Source organism: Muscardinus avellanarius, assembly GCF_963383645.1.
Source record: "Muscardinus avellanarius genome assembly, chromosome: 10".
Classification (NCBI taxonomy): Eukaryota; Metazoa; Chordata; class Mammalia; order Rodentia; family Gliridae; genus Muscardinus; species Muscardinus avellanarius.
Window position 1 is genome coordinate 68,086,204 of NC_137796.1, and position 17,546 is coordinate 68,103,749.

Consider the following 17,546-nt stretch of genomic DNA (forward strand, 5'->3'; position numbering starts at 1 on the left):
ATCGCAAGGCAGGCAATATCATGAGAGAAGTGGCATTCCCATGCATAGTTCCACCCCCAAGACATATACCTTAAAAGAGAGGCATTTTCTCTCTAGCCTCAGATGGGCCTGCAGGTCTTCGGGACTGTCCAGCCTCCAACCCCGAGAGGACCGTATTAAACTTGTACCATGCTTCCTGGTGTCTCTCGTGCCTTTACTTCCTGCTCACAAACCTAACAGTTTGATATTTAACAAATGGTCTTTTCAAGAGGTCTTATCTCTATGAGAAAGATAGAACAAATTATCCTTAGACATTGTATTTTTTGACATTGTATTTCTTAAGCAAAAAGCATATCAATGCATCTTCAAAGACTTACAGTAATAGATGTTTCCTAATTGCCTAAATTTAGAAATTCCCTTCTATTTCATAATGTAAATTTTCCCTGAGTGTTTCTACTGAACCTAACACAAATTTAGTACTCTTTTTATATTTAAGTACACAATGTTCATTTTTATTTCTATTAGGCAATCTATGTGTGAAGGACATTACTGGTTTTATTTGTCCTGTCATCTCAAATACCTACCAGTGATAGTTATTCAAAGGTTAACCAATGTTGAAATAACTGAATGCAAGGCAGAGAATAAACTCACTGGTAATTGAAGTATATTTGAAAAGTTAATTTTCCTAACCCTTCAGGCAAAGCAGAGCTGAGAGACGGGTATCACTGATAATGAGCAAAAAAGGGCTGAATGCTGGAAAACATGAGGCCACAAGTACAGAGCTGTTCACTTTCCACTGGCCTGGGTTTGTAGCTGTGGTCATCCAAATGGTCAAAATAGTATAAACTGAATAAAAGGCAACAAAGGAGATCACCAGGATCAGGATGGTCCGTGTGGCTCTGGCTTCATGAGCAAGTCTGGAAGAACGGCTTTGGCTGTGGATGTGATGGACACGCTGCTTATGTCTGTGCAGGAAATGTACCATAGAGCCACTAGCCCAGGTTATGAACACTAGACTCATAATATCAGGGAGATGGTGTAAGACTGCATATACTGTCTTAAGCTCTGTCAATGTCCAGGAACAGTATCCATAATTATTATTCAGGGTAAAATTCTTGTTATTCAATGGACCATTCACTACTACAACAATAAATGAATTCATCAAGAGATGCAGGACCCAACACAGGAAACAGCAGAATGCAATGAACTTGAGGGATCTAATCTTGATTTCCATCCAACTGCAAATACTGGGGTTGAGCTTAATTGCCTGGAAGCCATTAAGTAGGCACACAGTGCTGAAGGACACACCTGCTGCCACTCTGTGGGAATAGAAAATGAATTTACATCTACCACCATCCAGAAAATACTTCCATCTTAAAACCAGTATTGTCTGAGGTATTCCTTTAGAGAACAGGAATAAGGAGTTAGCTAAGGCCAGTTGGTTGAGAATTAGATCTGTGGATATCATCTTGTGTCCAGTGAGCAAGAAGAAGTTGTAGAAACAAAGGAGAAAGAAATTTCCAAAGATGCCAACTCCAGTCTGTGTGAAGAACATGATTCCTAATTTCAGATTTCCAGCATCCATTGCATCCATATCTAGGGGGTGTTGATTCCAACCAAACTCAGTGAAAAAGAGGCAGAAATTAATGACCCTCCAACATGATGAGAGGACTTTTTGGCACATATTCTAAGTTCTATTATGTCATGTTGAGTGGACCTTAACCCTTTATGTTTATAGTGACAAAGGCAACTTACTAAAAAAAATGACTTGGAAGTAGTTCTGAAGTTTTGGGTGAGTGAGCAAGATCTCAGGGTTTCATAGGCCTCTATAACCACAGTGATGAGTGAGGTTTTCTGTATGCTGGTGCGTTCTGTGTTGCTTCATAATTTTTTTCGACATGACTGAGAGATTAGAAGATGGTTTGAGCATTAGACATATTTTATGTTTGCCGATTGGCATTTTGTCTGCAAGGAAGACTGGGGAATTTTGAAAACTGCACTCAGCTGAAATGTTCTATATTGTCACAGAAAAATGCACACAACCACAGAACTAAAATATTTGCAGGTCACCCCAGTTCACCACGTAGTGTGAGCCAAATGCATCCAGACTTGGGGTTATGGCTTCCTGTCCCATTTTAGGCACTCTCCTATCACTGTTCTACATTAGCTTACAATCTACAACCCTTCAAACATCCACTTCCACAAGCCATAATTGTTATAATTTGTTTATCTTTCTCAAATGTTTAACATTAGTAAAACTGTATTGACATACTTACTAGACTTTTCCTCTACTTTTGAAAATTTTCACTGATGACATTTTTGTCATAATAAGCTCTGGGATCTCTATGTTGAGGTTTAGTTAGCTCCAGGGGTTTTCAGAAATACATAGATTGCACTACAACAGAACTGACTCCAAGTTTTTTCAAGATACATGATTAAATAAAAATAATGGTTTTCACGCACAAAGCATATGTTTCTGAAGGAAGTGGGAGAGAGATTATCCCTTTTGGTTTTAAAGCCATTTGCAGGACCTTTTATTTTCTGGTTGACACACAATCATTTTTATTTTATTTCATTTTATTTTCAATTTGTGAACTTAAAATTTTTATTTTGATTTATATTTGTTTAAATATTTGATAAAATACTTAAATTTATATCAAGGCAAAATTATCACACAGAAATTTTATCAATTTTCATTCTAGTTTCTCCAATATGTCAAATATCTCTCTCTCTCTCTCTCTCTCTCTCTCTCTCTCTCTCTCTCTCACACACACACACACACACACACACACACACACACACACACACACTCCTAAATACCAGTAGATAAATGGGAAGAAAATTAGTAGATAGGATAATTTTAATAGCATTCTACCATGACAGAAAGTAGATAAAGTACTCAAGGGAATCAGTCTATATTATTTCTTACAACTGAAAGTGTTATACCACTTGTCACAAAAAACATTTTAATTAAAATAGCCATACCAAGCAAAAACTTCTGCAAAGATATTTAGTCCTTTCCAAGCCGGGCTTGGTGGGCACACTTGTAATACCAGTGCTTGGGGGGCTGAGACAGGAGGATTGCCAGGTATGAAGCCAGCCTCAACTACTGAATGAGGCTCTCAGCAACTTAGTGAGACCCTGTTTCAAATAAAGTATAAAGCCGGGCGTGGTGGCGCACCCTTGTAATCCCCGCGCTTGGGAGGCAGAGACAGGAGGATCATGCAGGTTTGAAGCCATCTGTGTGTGCTGGCTTAGGAAACCCTGTTTCAAAATAAAAATATAAAATAGGTCTGGGAGTGTAGCCCAGAGGTAGAAGGACTTCCAGGAACCCCAGTACCACCAAAAAATAATAAAAAAAACAAACACAAACAAATAAAGTATAAAATAGATCTAAGATTATAGCCTGGAGGTAGAAAAACCCTTGGGTTCCACCCCCAGTACCACACACACACACAAAAATAAAGTCCTGGCAAAATTCACTAGTACTGATATATTTTAAAATCTAATGCTTAAATTTTATTAACATGAAATATCAAAACAGGCAATTTTACAGACCTTAAAAGCACATCTTAGCTGGCCGTGATGGCGCATACTTGTAATCCCAGCATTCAGGAGGCTGAGACAGGAGGATTGTGGTTCGCGGACAGCCTCAGCTATGTATTGAGGCCCTTTGCAACTCAGTAAAACCCTGTTTCAAAATAAAGAATAAAAATAGTGCTGGGGGTGTAGCTTGGAGTAGAATGCCCCTGGGTTCCATCCCCAGTACTGCCACAAAAAAAGCCAATCTTAAAGCTCTATTCAGTTTTGGTGTGGTGGCACACACCTGTAATTCTAGTACTTGGTAGGCTGAGACAGGAGAATCACAGATTCAAAGCCAACCTGAGGAACGTAGTGAGACCTTGTTTCCAAATAAAAAACAAAACAGGATTGGGGGTGTAGCTCAGAGGTAGATTGCTCCTAGGTTCAATCCCAGCAAAACACACACACACACACACACACACACACACACACACACACACACAACTTATTAAATATGAACACTAGGACATGGTTGCAATGATACATAGCTGTAAATCTAGGTACTCAGGAGGATGAGACAGGAGGATCATGAGTTGAAAACCTCAATAACAGTGAATCCCTATCTCAAATTAATGAAGATCAGAAATAAATAAAAAAGCATAGGCTAACAATAGTTTAAGAGCATATATAATTTAATTTTCCCAATGGAATTATTTATTTATTATTATTTAAAATATATATATATATATATATATATATATATATATATATATATATATATATATATACTGTGTGTGTGTGGTACTGGGGATGAAATTATTTATTATATATTTATATATATTTATTATATATATTATATATATATATATATATATATATAGTGTGTGTGTGTGTGTGTGTGTGTGTGTGTGTGTGTGTGTGTGTGTGGTACTGAGGATGGAACCCAGGGGCATTCTACCTCTGAGCTACACCCCCAGCCCTATATTTTATTCTTTATTTTGAAACAGGGTCCTCACTAAGTAGTTGAGGCTGTCCATGAAAAGCCATCCTCTTGTCTCAGCCTCCCAAATGCTGGGATTACAAGTGTGTGCCACTATGACAAGCTTGTTATTATAAATAGTAATATTTCTAATATTTTTCAAGTTATACTAAGATAAAAAATGGATCTAAATAACAACAAAAAGAAAATTAAGACAAATGGTACTAAGTGCTTTATATCTTTATATAAAAATGTAAAAGATAGGAAAATAAAAGTCCTGATCAACCTGTGGGATCAGGAGTCCTTTCTGGGTGGTGTGTTACCCTGGGCAGCAACCTCATGTACCCTGAAGATATCTAGCAGGATCTTGGATAGTGAGCACAGAGCAGGCTTCACTCAACACCTGATCTGGCAAAAGGGAGACTCAGAAACCACACAAACACTTGCAAACAGATTATCATATATCTGGAAGAATCCTCACCAGTTTTGAATAGTGATCCTTTTTCGAGTTTGGACTTGATTAGGGACAATGGGGATAGTTTATCAGTGTGATTTTTCAGTTTAAGTTTATTCACATGTAGGTTGTTTCAAAATACTCACAGTAAAGTTGGGCGTGGTGGCGCACGCTTTTAATCCCCGCGCTTGGGAGGCTGAGACAGGAGGATTGCGCAGGTTCGAAGCCAGCCTCAGCTACTTAGTGAGGCTCTCAGAAACTTAGTGAGACCCTGTTTCCAAATAAAATATAAAATAGGTCTGGGAGTATAGCCTGGAGGTAGAAAGCCTCTGGGTTCCACCCCCAGTACCACCACACACACACAAAAAATACTCACAGTAAAAACTTTATGTTCTGCTGGGCATGGTGGTACACTCTTGTAATCCCAGTACTTTGGATGCTGAGATAGGAGGATTGCAGGTTTGTGGCCATCCTCAGCTACTTAGTAAGGTCCTGTTTCAAAATAAAGAATAAAAAATAGGGCTGGGGGTGTAGCTCAAAGGCAGAATTCTCCTGGGTTAAATCCTTAGTACCACAAAACAAACAAGCAAACAAACAAAACCCAACAACAAAAGCCTGTATGTTCTATGATACTATTTAAGGATGAAATGAAAAATAGGAATTCATTAGCATAATGAAAGTAGGTTACAGAACTACAACAATAGGCTAAATGAGAGAAAATAAGAATGGCAAAGTGAAATAACAAAAATGTGTGCCAGTAGAATTTGCTATAGCAATTTTAAGAGGACCCCAAGCCCCAGTCTTTTTTATTTTCTAATTTTTATTGATGCGTTATATCCATACATCATATTGGGATAAATCAAAACCCCAGTCTTGATCCTGCTGGGATTTTGAGGTCACCAGCACCTTAGAGCTGCAGTGACTCATGAGTGTTCTCCTTTCCCTGACCAGGTTCTGTGAAGACACAGGAAGGAGCTACATCAAGAGCTTTGTGAGCCGGGCATGGTGGCACATGCTTGTAATCCCTGCGCTTGGGAGGCAGAGACAGAAGGATCGTGCAGGTTTGAAGCCAGCCACGCGTGCTGGCTTAGGAGACCCTGTTTCCAAATAAAAATGTAAAAATAGGTCTGGGAGTGTAGCCCGGAGGTAGAAGGGCTTTCAGGAACCCCAGTACCACACACACACAAAAAGAGCTTTGTGGCTTAGAGTGACAGTGGACCTTGTCCCCCAGTAGAGTTTCTGGTCAGAAAATTTGGCTTCTGCATAAAAAAGATTATCTTATAGATGGGATATGAGGTTGAGCAGAATGCAACTAATATTTAAGAGATACTAGAGAAATAAAAAGCTTCCCCTTTTAAAAAACAGAGATACTAGAGGGATGATAGGTACAGGAAGGCATGGTAGCACAAATCTGTAATTCCAGCACTTGGGAGGCTGATATCAAATGATCACAGTCTTGAGGCCAGCCTCAGCAACTTAGAGATACCCTGTTTTAAAAATAGTGCCGGGGTGCAGCTCAGAGGTAGAACTCCTCAGTCACCCTACCCACTCACTCACCCAAGCAGATTGTTAGACATATAGAAATGTCAGCAAAGGCCCTTGGAGACTATAGTGTTGCTTAGTATAAGGGCATCACAGCCCTTTCCAAATAATAAATGTCAGGATAATACTTGTACGATGAGATTCAAGTCCTAGTCTTTTTTACATACCCCACAATATTTTTTCACATTTGTCTTCATATAACATAACATTCTATAACTGAGAGACAAATGAGACTTTTCCTGGTCTAAATGAGAGATGTGCTCAACAGCATTCCAATGAAGAGAAAATTAGGAGCACATTATTAAAGATTCCACTTGGCACAAAATACCTATACAAATCAGCAATCACAAAGCAAAAAGAAAACAACAGGCATATTCCACACCAGCAACCAATCTCACATGGGTACTTAGTGTCTGCTCAGATTGGAGGCCCACCTTCATTATCTACTTTGTTGACACATCTGTGTCCTGACAACTTTAGTGAGGACCCTGTGGTGGGCAGTGCATTTTGTGAGAGGGAAGTGAGGAGTTTCCAAAGAATGTGAACAAAATAGGGGAGAGGAGGCAGGCGTGGTAACACAGGCTTGTGATCCCAGCATTTGGGAGGCGGAGACCAGAGGATCGCAGTTCATGGACAGTCTCAGCTGCTTTGCGAGGCCCTTTGGAACTCAGTGAGACCCTGTTTCAAAACTAAAAAGATTAAAATTAGGGCTGGGGGAGTAGCTCGGAGGTAGAATGCTTCTGGTTTACATCCCCAGTACCACAAAAAACAAAGGGACAGAGTGTGGGGGGGAGATACCAGCAAACCCCAAAGAGTGTTCAGAGGATTGGCTATATAACTTTGCATTCTCTTAGTTTCATTCCTTCCTGCTTGTTTTTGGATCTTTTACCTAAGGGTTTTTATTTGCAATCTCAGAAAGCCATTATTAAAGACTGGTTACTATTGGATTTCCTGAGGCAAATAATTATTCAGATTCTGATACTTCCTGCAGAGAAAGTCTACTTACCAAATGTAAATTTGCTCCCAGGACAGGAATGTAAAGGCAGCCTGGATAGTGTGTGGATGAGACAGAGTAATGTCAGATAAAGGTCTGGGCCCCATGATCTCACCTCCTGCTGGGGAATGATTATCATGTCACCTGCAATTGCCATGGCAGAGTCTTCAAGGGGACTGGGGATTATCTCTGGAAATCATTTGGGATTGCACAAAGTACTGGAAGTTATTAAAAAGTGCTTCATCAAACTTCCACCAAGAGTGTAGAAATCTGATGAGGGAGAACTTGCTTTTGAGATAAAACAACCAGAATCCCAATGGACTCTGAGGAGAGGAACCTGAGGTCTAATGGGTGCCCATTGGATTCCTATAGGGTCTTCTTAGTTCATCTGAAGCTTATTTTTCTTTTTCCTTTTTGCCAAATGTGTCTGAGGAAGTGGCAGTGATCTACACTGAGGCAGCTGCCTTGTAATCTATGACTGATTCTGCTCAGTTTTCAGCCTACTGAACACAATTCCCAGCAGACATTTAAGGGTAAAGAACAAGGGTGATCAATGCAAAGGTCAACTGTATTTCAAATTTAGAGATATAAAGCTTGAGAATATATATCATAGTGAGAATTAAGAATGTGGGCCCATGGTGGGTAGAACATAAACTTGAATCAGGCAAAATTCCTTGATACACACCCACTAAGCAAAATATTAAATACATTTAGTATTACAGCATGGGGGATCAGAAAGGGCTCTTATAATATTATTGGTTACTATACAGAAACATGGACTACAGCTGGCCTACATAAATGAGGCTGAAATTCTAGAACTGACTTTAGTATACTATAAAGAGCAAGGTCCAAAGGCTATGGGAAATTGCTTTATTGGTATTGCACTTCCAGTTCCATCACCAAACCAGTATCCAGAGTCTTGGCCATTAAATTTCCCTCTTTCCCCTGCCATCCTCCTCAGGTCACCTTATTTGCTCATCTATGATTTTACCTTCTTCCTCTAGAGTTCCTCCTATGACCCTTTTTCTCCCTAGCTTCTGCATATTAGAGAGAATATCTGATTTTTTATTTTTTGTGATTGACTTGCTTTTTCATATTATATACACAGGCCTTCTAAAAATGGCCAGTCATCTTCCCAAAGGGTCATGGGCATTTTTGATGGGCAGATGTGGTTGGTTTCTTTACCAGTTCTCTCTTTCGTAGAACAAAGACCAGGTGCCTGATGGGCAGCTCACCGTCCATCTATCCTTGCTGGAGTGGCTCACCTGCCAGGATAGCTAAGGCCCTTGTTCATCCTGGTTGTCAACAGGGATGAGGTGGTTTCCTTCAGTGGGCGCACAGGCCACCCCAGGACCCAGGTGTGTACCACTCCACTCTACTGCAGTGGCTGCACTTTCACCTTCTTGGGCACTCCAAGCCCTGATGGCTTCAGCGGTTCTGGCCACCCCATCCTTCTCGCACATCAAGCCCACCACCATCCAAAGCCGCTGCCCAAAGGCAAGGTCTCCTGGGCCTGACAGGGTTGGGACCAGACCCAGCAGCTGATGGAGAACTTGGACGAAGCCTGAGGAATGAAAGATTCCAAAAGAGTTAAGGTGGTTTTGATGAAAGGTCAATTTCCCCCAAAACTCTAGGTGAAACTCCTGTCCCCTCCAGAATTCGTGCCCCAAGTCCCACCAGTGAGAGTAGGAACTGATCTTAATCACATTTTCAGTAATCCTTTACTAAGTTGTCTTGCCCTCCCCCGTGTTTTCTAGTTTCCTTTGATGATTGAGTCTTAGTGATTTATGACACCTGCCCTATGCCTAACACTCCCTATTGTATTTCGGTGTTTGCCTTTTCCCGTGAAGATGTGATACTTAACCTAGATGAAAAAAAGGGTATAAGAAACCTGGTTTTAGAGAATAAAATTGTCAATTGCATGAGAAGCAATTGTCCGTGTCTTTCATTTCAGGTCTCTCCCTCTCGAGAGCCAGAGAGGAATCTCCGACAAGCAGCCTGCAAAGTGGGTCAGGGCTCCAACAGGCCATCAGGTCACAAAGCGGGGGAAGGCAAGAGGTTTGTTGGTGCTTCACTAGCTGGCCCTGACAGTGGGCAGTACAGCGAGGAGTCCGGGGTCTGCAAAGGAGGCCGCTGCCTTTCCGGCCGTGAGGTTGGCATATTTCTTTTCTGGTTTTGAGCTCTGTTCTGAGTCCCTGGAGGGCATGCTAAGCTTGGCCACTGGGAGTTTTAGATGTTCTTTGTGCTACTGCTGAATTACACTCAGATCATCTGCAGCTGCTCACTTCAGCTCCTTGTTTACCTTTCCTCTCTGGAGCCTGGTGGGTTGTTGAGTGAGCCGATCTGGAGCTGTCGTGGGCAGGCGCAGTGAACTTGCCATTGCTGCTGATATATGGCGCTGCTGGCGCGCCCTCGGCCATGAGGCTGGCGTATTTCTTTTCTGGTTTTGAGATCCATTCTGAGTCCCTTTCTTCTCTGGAGCCTGGTGCTGTGAGGGAAGATGGCGCTGGCGTGGCTCTGCCGCCGCAGTGTGGGCTAGTTTCTTTTCTGCTCTCTGGTTGTTCTTCTAGCCTTCCTTTTCTCAGTCCCTTGTATTTACAATTTTTATTTCTCTGCTGATGGTGTTTTCTGACTATGAAAAGCTCTGATTTTGTAGCAATAGAGATCAGGTGTTAGCGGGACTCATAAATGCTGCTTTTCTCAGTCGCCATCTTCCCGGAAGTCCCCAAGGAGAGAATCTTAAAGGTAACAAAAATAAAAGGCCAAGTGGCCAAGTGACATTCAGAGTCAAACCAATTAAAATCACTCCAGACTTCCCAAACCAAGTCATGAAAGCCAGAAGGGCCTGGAGTAACATATTCCAAATGCTAAAAGAAAACAATTTCCAGCCAAAAAATTCCTACCCAGCAAAACTATCTTTCAAATTAGATGAGGAAATAAGAAGCTTCCATGACAAACAGAAGCTGAAGGAATTTTTGTCTTCAAAATCAGCTCTAGAGAAAATACTCAAAGAGATTATCTCTAAAGAAGAAATAAGTAATACATGCCAGAAGCAGAGAAACAAGAATTTCCATCCAGCAGACAACTAAGCAAGAAAGAACAAACAGTATCTCAAACAGAAATAAAATCTTAACATGTTAGGAATTAAAAATTATCTCTCAATAATCATACTGAATGTAAGTGGCCTCAACTCCCCAATAAAAGGACATAAATGGCAAAATGGATTAAAAAACAGAACCCATCTATCTGCTGCTTGCAAGAAACATACCTTACAAGTAAAGATAGTAACAAACTTAAGGTAAAGGGCTGGAGCAAGGTAATCCATGCTAACGGAACATGAAGGCAAGCAGGAGTATCAGCTATAATATCAGACAAGTTAGACTTCAAGCCCAACCTTATTTGAAGAGACAAAGAAGGTCATTTTTACTGGTACAAGGATCAATCCATCAAGAGGAAATAACAATAATCAACATTATGCCCCAAATATAGGTGTAACTACTTTCATAAAACAAACTCTCTGTGACATTATATAACACATAAATCCCAAATGCAATAATGCTGGGAGACTTCAACATCCCTCTGACACCATTAGATTGATCTTCTTAACAAGAGGTTAGTAAAGATGCCTCGGAACTAAAGAATACCATTAATATGGAACCTTCTCCAAGATAGATCACATCCTGGGCTACAATGTGAGCACTAGCAAATTCAAAAAATGTGACATACTTCCCTGTCTCTTTTCAGACCATAATGGAATGAAATTAGAAATCAACTCTAAGAACACCCAGAGAAATCACATAAACATGTGGAGACTGAACATCACACTTCTGAATGAAGAATGGGTCATAGAAGACATAAGAGGTGAGATCAAGAAATTTCTAGAAACAAACAAAAATAAAGATGCAACATATCAAAATGTCTGGGACACTTTGAAGGCAGTATTAAGAGGAAAGTTTATAGCTCTCACATAAGAAAATTTATAGTGCTTACATAAGAAAAACAGAAAGTCATCAAATAACCTAATGACACACCTCAAAGCCCTTAAAAAACAGGAACAGTCTAACCCCAAAGCCAGTAGGAGACAGAAAATTATTAAAATCAGAGCAGAAATCAACAAAGTAGAGAATAAATAATACAGAAAATTTAAAAAAGCCAATAGCCAAAGAAAAAACAAAACTGCTAAACAAAATACTAGCAACTCACATTAGAATCCAAATAAAGAAAATTATACACCATGACCAGGTAGGCTTCATCCCAGAGATGCAAGGCTGGTTCAACATATGAAAATCAATCTACGTAATTCATCATATAGACAGAACCAAAGACAAAAATCGCATGATCATTTCAATAGACACGAAAAAAGCATTTGATAAAATCTAACACCCATTTATGATAAAAACACTGCACAGAATTAGAATAGAAGGACCATATCTCAATATCATAAAGGCAATCTACAATAAGCCTACAGCCAACATCATATTAAATGGGGAAAAACTTCAAGAATTCCCCCTAAAAACAGGAACAAGACAAAGATGTTCATTATCACCACTTCTCTTCAATATAGTACTTGAGACTCTAGCCAGGGCAACAAGGCAAGAAAAGGAAATCAAAGGAGTACAAATAGGGAAAGAAGAACTCAAACTTTCACTATTTGCAGATGACATGATACTATATTTAGAAAACTCAACAAACTCAACCAAAAGGCTTATAGAACTGATCAACAAATTCAGCAAAGTGTCTGGATAAAAATCAATCTTAAAGAATCAGAAGCTTTTCTGTATACCAAACATAAATCCACTGAAAAAGAAATTCAGAAAACACTTCCAATCAGGATCTTTCACACAAAAAAATACTTAGGAATAAACTTAACCAAGGAGGTAAAAGATGTCTACAAGGAAAACTCTAAAACATTGAAAAAAAAGAAATCAAAGAAGATCTTAGAGGATGGAAAGATCTGCTATGTTCATGGATAGGCAGAATAAATATAATCAAAATGGTTATTCTTCCAAAAGTGATCTACAGATTCAACGCAATGCCCCTTAAATGACCAAGATCATTCCCCACAGACATAGAAAAATTAGTACTTAAATTCATTTGGAACAACAAAAAGCCCAGAATAGCCAAAGTAGTTCTCAGCAACACAAACCATGCAGGAGGAATCACAATACCTGACTTTATTACAAAGCCATTGTAATAAAAACAGCATGGTACTGGAAAAAAACAGATACATAGACCAATGGAGCAGAAGAGAAGACCCAGAAACAAGTCCACATACTTACAGCCAATTGATTTTTGACAAAGGGACCAAAAACATACACTGGAAAAAGATAGCCTGTTCAACAAATGGTGCTGGCAAAACTGGTAAACCATATGCAGAAAACTGGAAATTAATCCCACTTTCTCACCCTGAACAAGAGTCAATTCAAGATGGATCAAAGACTTGGAAATCAAATCAGAGACCTTGAAGCTCTTTGTAGAGTGCATAGGTCCAACACTGCAACACACAGGCACAGATAAAAATTTTCTCAGCAATACCCCAAAGGCACAACAAACTAAAAGGCTCATCAATATGTGAGATTGCATGAAATGGAAGAGCTTCTGTACAGCAAAGGAAACTGTCACAAACCTCAATCGGAAGCCAACAGAATGAGAGAAGATTTTTGCCACCTACTCCTCAGATAGAGGACTAATATCTAGAATATACAGAGAGCTCCAGAAACTCAACACTAAAAAAACAAGTAATCCAATTAAAAAATGGGCAAGTGAACTAAATAGACAGTTCATGAAAGAAGAAATTCAAATGGCTAATAAATGCATGCAAAAATGTTCAACATCATTGGCAATCGGAGAGATGCAAATAAAAACTATCCTGAGATTTCACCTTACCCCAACTAGAATGGGAACCATTCAAAACACAAACAACAATAAATGCTGGTGAGGATGTGGAGAAGTTGGAACTCTAAAACATTGTTGGTGGGATTGCAAATTAGTGCAGCCGCTTTGGAAAACAGTATGGAGAATCCTCAGAAGAATGGGAACAAATTTACCATTTGATCCAGCAATACCACTTCTGGTTATCTACTCCAAAGAAAGGAAACCAAACTACCAAACTAATGCATGTGCATCTATGTTTATAGCTGCACAATTCACCATTGCCAAACTATGGAACTAGCCAAGATGTCCATCAATAGATGAATGAATTACAAAACTGGGATATGTATACAATGGAATTTTACTCAGCCATAAAAACACAATTGCAGCATTTACAGGGAAATGGATGGAACTGGAGGACATTATGCTACGTGAGATTAGTCAGTCGCAAAAAGTTAGAAATTGGATGCTTTCCCTAATATGTGAAAGCTAAGGTGAAATGGGTCATAGGAGGAATTTTAGGTTAAAAAGGAGATCCTATAGAGGAACAAATAAGACAACCTAACTGTGGGGAAGGGAGGGGGGAAGGAGGAAACTTTAAAGCACACGATGTACTTATTCATATCATAGTCAACCACTAAGCCAAGCATAGGAGGGAGTGATGGGGAGGGATTGGGATTGGGACTTGGTAGGGCTGGCTGGGTATTATGTGCACTTATGTATATACAAGTTTTTTTTATCCCATTTTGATGTATAAATATAATGCAAAAATAAAAAAATAAAAATAAATAATAAAGAAAATGAAGATGATTGGTACTGTTTTATACTAAAATTAAAAAGAACCATCAATGATACTGAATAAGAAACATGTAGAGCCAGTCTGCACCATAAATATGGATTAAGTTTTTCTGATAAATATAAGATATAAATTTATTGAGAAATTATTAAATGTTAGTACCATTATTTATTAAAGATAGCATCATTAGTTTAATAAAATACAGGCAATTTGATTACATAATGACAACTAAATGGCAAGCTGGTTCTTAAATATAAAAAACGTCAATCTCCTTAACAGAAATATTGGAATGCATTTTCATAAGGCCCACAGTGATAGATGTCTCCTAATTTCCTAACCTGAGAAAGTTTCTTCTAGGTTACTATGTAAAACTTCTCTACATTTCTCCACAGAACCTAGCACAGATTGAGTAATTGTTTTATAATTAAGCACCCAATTGTCATTTTTATCTTTATTAAACAATCTTTCCTGAGAGACATTATTGGCCTTATTGGCCTTGGCATCCAAAACTTCTACATGTGATAGTTAATTAAATGTTAACTATTGCTAAAATAACACTATTATGATAACGAGAATAAACTTACCGTACTTTAACTATGTTTTAAAAATAACTGACCTCCCCTTGAAGGCAGTGCAGAACTGAGACACACGGTTGTCACTGATGATGAGCACAAAAGGGCTGAATGCTGGAAAACAGGAGGCCACAAATACAGAGCTGTTCACTGTCCATTGCCCTGGGTTTGCAACTAGAGTCATCCAAATGTTTAAAATAGCATAGATGGAATAAAAGGCAAAAAAGGAGATCAATTGGATAAGGATGGTGCATGTGGCTCTGGACTCATGAGAAAGTCTTGAAGAGTGGCAGTGGCTGTGGACATATTGGATTCGCTGCTTGTGTCTGTGAAGGACAAGGACCATGAAGCTACTGGCCCACACCATGAACGCTAGACTCATCATGTTAGGGGAATTATATAAGACTGCATATACTGAGTTATGATTCTCTGCCATTTTCCAAAAACAGTATACGTAATTGTTTTTTATAGTAAGGTTCTTACTATTCGATGGTCCATACACTAATACAGCAACACACGAATGAATCAAAAGATGCAGGACCCAGCACAGAAAACAGCAGAAGCCGATGAACTCGAGGGATCTAATCTTGAGCTCCATCCACCTACAAACATGGGGGTTGAGCTTAATGACCTGAAAGCCATTGAGAAGGCACAGGGTGCTAAAGGACACACCTGTGGCCACTCTGTGAAGGTACAAGACAAGTTTACATCCAGTACTATCTAGAAAATACTTCCATCCAAAAGACAGTATTGTCTGAGGTATCCCTTTGGACAACAAAACCAAGAAGTTGGCTAAGGTTAGCTGGTTGAGAATTAGGTCCGTGGGTCTCACTTTATGTCCAGTGAGCAAATAGAAGCTGTAGAAACAGAGGAGAGAGAAATTTCCAAAGATGCCCACTCCAGTCTGAGTGAGGAACATGATTCCCAATTCCAGATTCCCAGCATCCATTGCATCCACGTCTAGATAGGTGGTGAATTAGTAAAAGGGAAGCAGAATTTAATGTCTCACCATCACAACAGAGAGAACTTTTTGTGTTTATCCTTTCTCTTATTTTCTTTCTTTTCTTTTTTCTTTTCCTTTTTTGGTGGTATTGGTGATGGAACCCTTCTACCTCCGGGATACACTCCCAGACCTATTTTATATTTTACTTGGAAACTGTCTTTTAAGCCAGCGAGGCTGGCTTCGAACCTGCATGATCCTCCTATCTCTGCCTCCCAAGTGCGGGGATTACAAGTGTGTGTCACCGCGCCTGGCCCTCTTATTTTCTAATTAAATTAATTAATTAATTAAGTTTTGCAGGTTTGGGGATGGAACCCAGGAGCATTTGATCTCCAAGCTACACCCCCTGCCCTATTTTTTATTTTTTTTTAAATTTTGAAACAGGGTCTCACTAAGTTGCAGAAGGCCTCACTAAGTAGCTGAGGCTGTCCGCGAACGGTGATCCTCCGGTCTCTGCCTCCAGAATGCTGGGATTACAAGCATGCGCCACCACGCCCGGTTTCATTTAATTTTTTATTTGTTGTGGTACTGGGGGTGGAACCCAGGGACTTTCTACTTCCAGGCTACACCCCAGCCCTATTTTATATTTTATTTGGAAACAAGGTCTCACTAAGTTGCTGAGAACCTAAGTTGCTGAGGCTATCTTCAAAACTGAGCGATCCTCCTGTCTCAGCTTCACAAGCGCTAGGATTACAAGTGTCCCCCACCACACCCAGCTTCTTTCTTTCCTTCCTTCCTTCCTTCCTTCCTTCCTTCCTTCCTTCCTTCCTTCCTTCCTTCCTTTCTTTCCTTCTCTCTCTCTTCTTTCTTCCCTCCCCCTCCCCCTCCTCTTCCTCTTCCTCCTCCTCCTCCTCCTCCTCCTTCTTCTTCTTCTTTCTCTCTCTCTCTCTCTCTCTCTCTCTCTCTCTCTCTCTCTCTCTCTCTTTCTCTCTCTCTCTCTCTCTCTCTCTTCTTTTTCTCTTTCTTCTGTTGGTACTGGGGATGGAACCCAGGGGCTTTCTACCTCTGGGTTACACTCCCAGACCTATTTTTTATTTTATTAGAAACAGGGTCTCATTAAGTTTCTGAGAGCCTCACTAAGTAGCTGAGGCACCTTCACAATCCTCCTGTCTCAGCCTCCCAAGTGCAGAGATTACTAGTGTGTACCACCATGCACAGCATTTTCTAATTTTAAATGAACAATAGCCCTTTGTGCCCATCATTGCAAAAGCAACTCACTATCTTGGAACTAGCTCAGACCTGGGTGAATGAGCAAGAGTACAGGGTTTCACAGGCCTCTGAGGCGGCAGAGATGAGTGAAGCTCTCTTCGTACTGGTCCATTCAGTGTTGCTTAATAATTTTTCAACATAATAGAATAATTAGAAAATTGTTTGACTATAAAAACAAATTCTATGTTTGATGATGAGTGTTTTGTCTGTGAGAAAGACTAGAGAAATGGTGGAAACTATTCCTAGCTAAAACAAATTAGTAAAAATATTTGTTGTCACATCAGGACATAATTTAAGTCTACCAGCCACCTCAGTTCACCTAGGATATGAGCCAAACCTTTGTCCAACATTTTATAGTAATTTGTAAACTGTAACCCTCTGAAATCCACTTCCTGAGGCATATTTGGGGCTTTTTATAGTATCATGCCATATTATATAGTATTTATTAATTTTTAATATGTGCAAACTACACTGTTATATATTACACTATATTTTCTTCTTTATGTCATGCATGATATTTTTTAGTGTCCCAATAAGCCCTGTGATTTTACTTTGGAGTTTGCATAGGTTAGAGGTTTTCAGATATGTATAATTTGTTTACAGCTGCACTTATTCTTTGAAATTTTCT

General features: G+C 39.6%; 1 protein-coding gene across 1 annotated transcript; it reads right to left on the reverse strand.

Annotated features, from left to right (window-relative positions):
- Positions 1-664: 664 nt before the first annotated feature.
- Positions 665-15,658, reverse strand: LOC308268667 (vomeronasal type-1 receptor 1-like; the record flags this gene model as incomplete). Its single annotated transcript, XM_080703777.1, has 2 exons — positions 665-1,287; positions 15,382-15,658. The coding sequence occupies 2 exons, from the start codon at positions 15,656-15,658 to the stop codon at positions 665-667; spliced, it is 900 nt and encodes a 299-aa protein (XP_080559903.1).
- Positions 15,659-17,546: the final 1,888 nt, after the last annotated feature.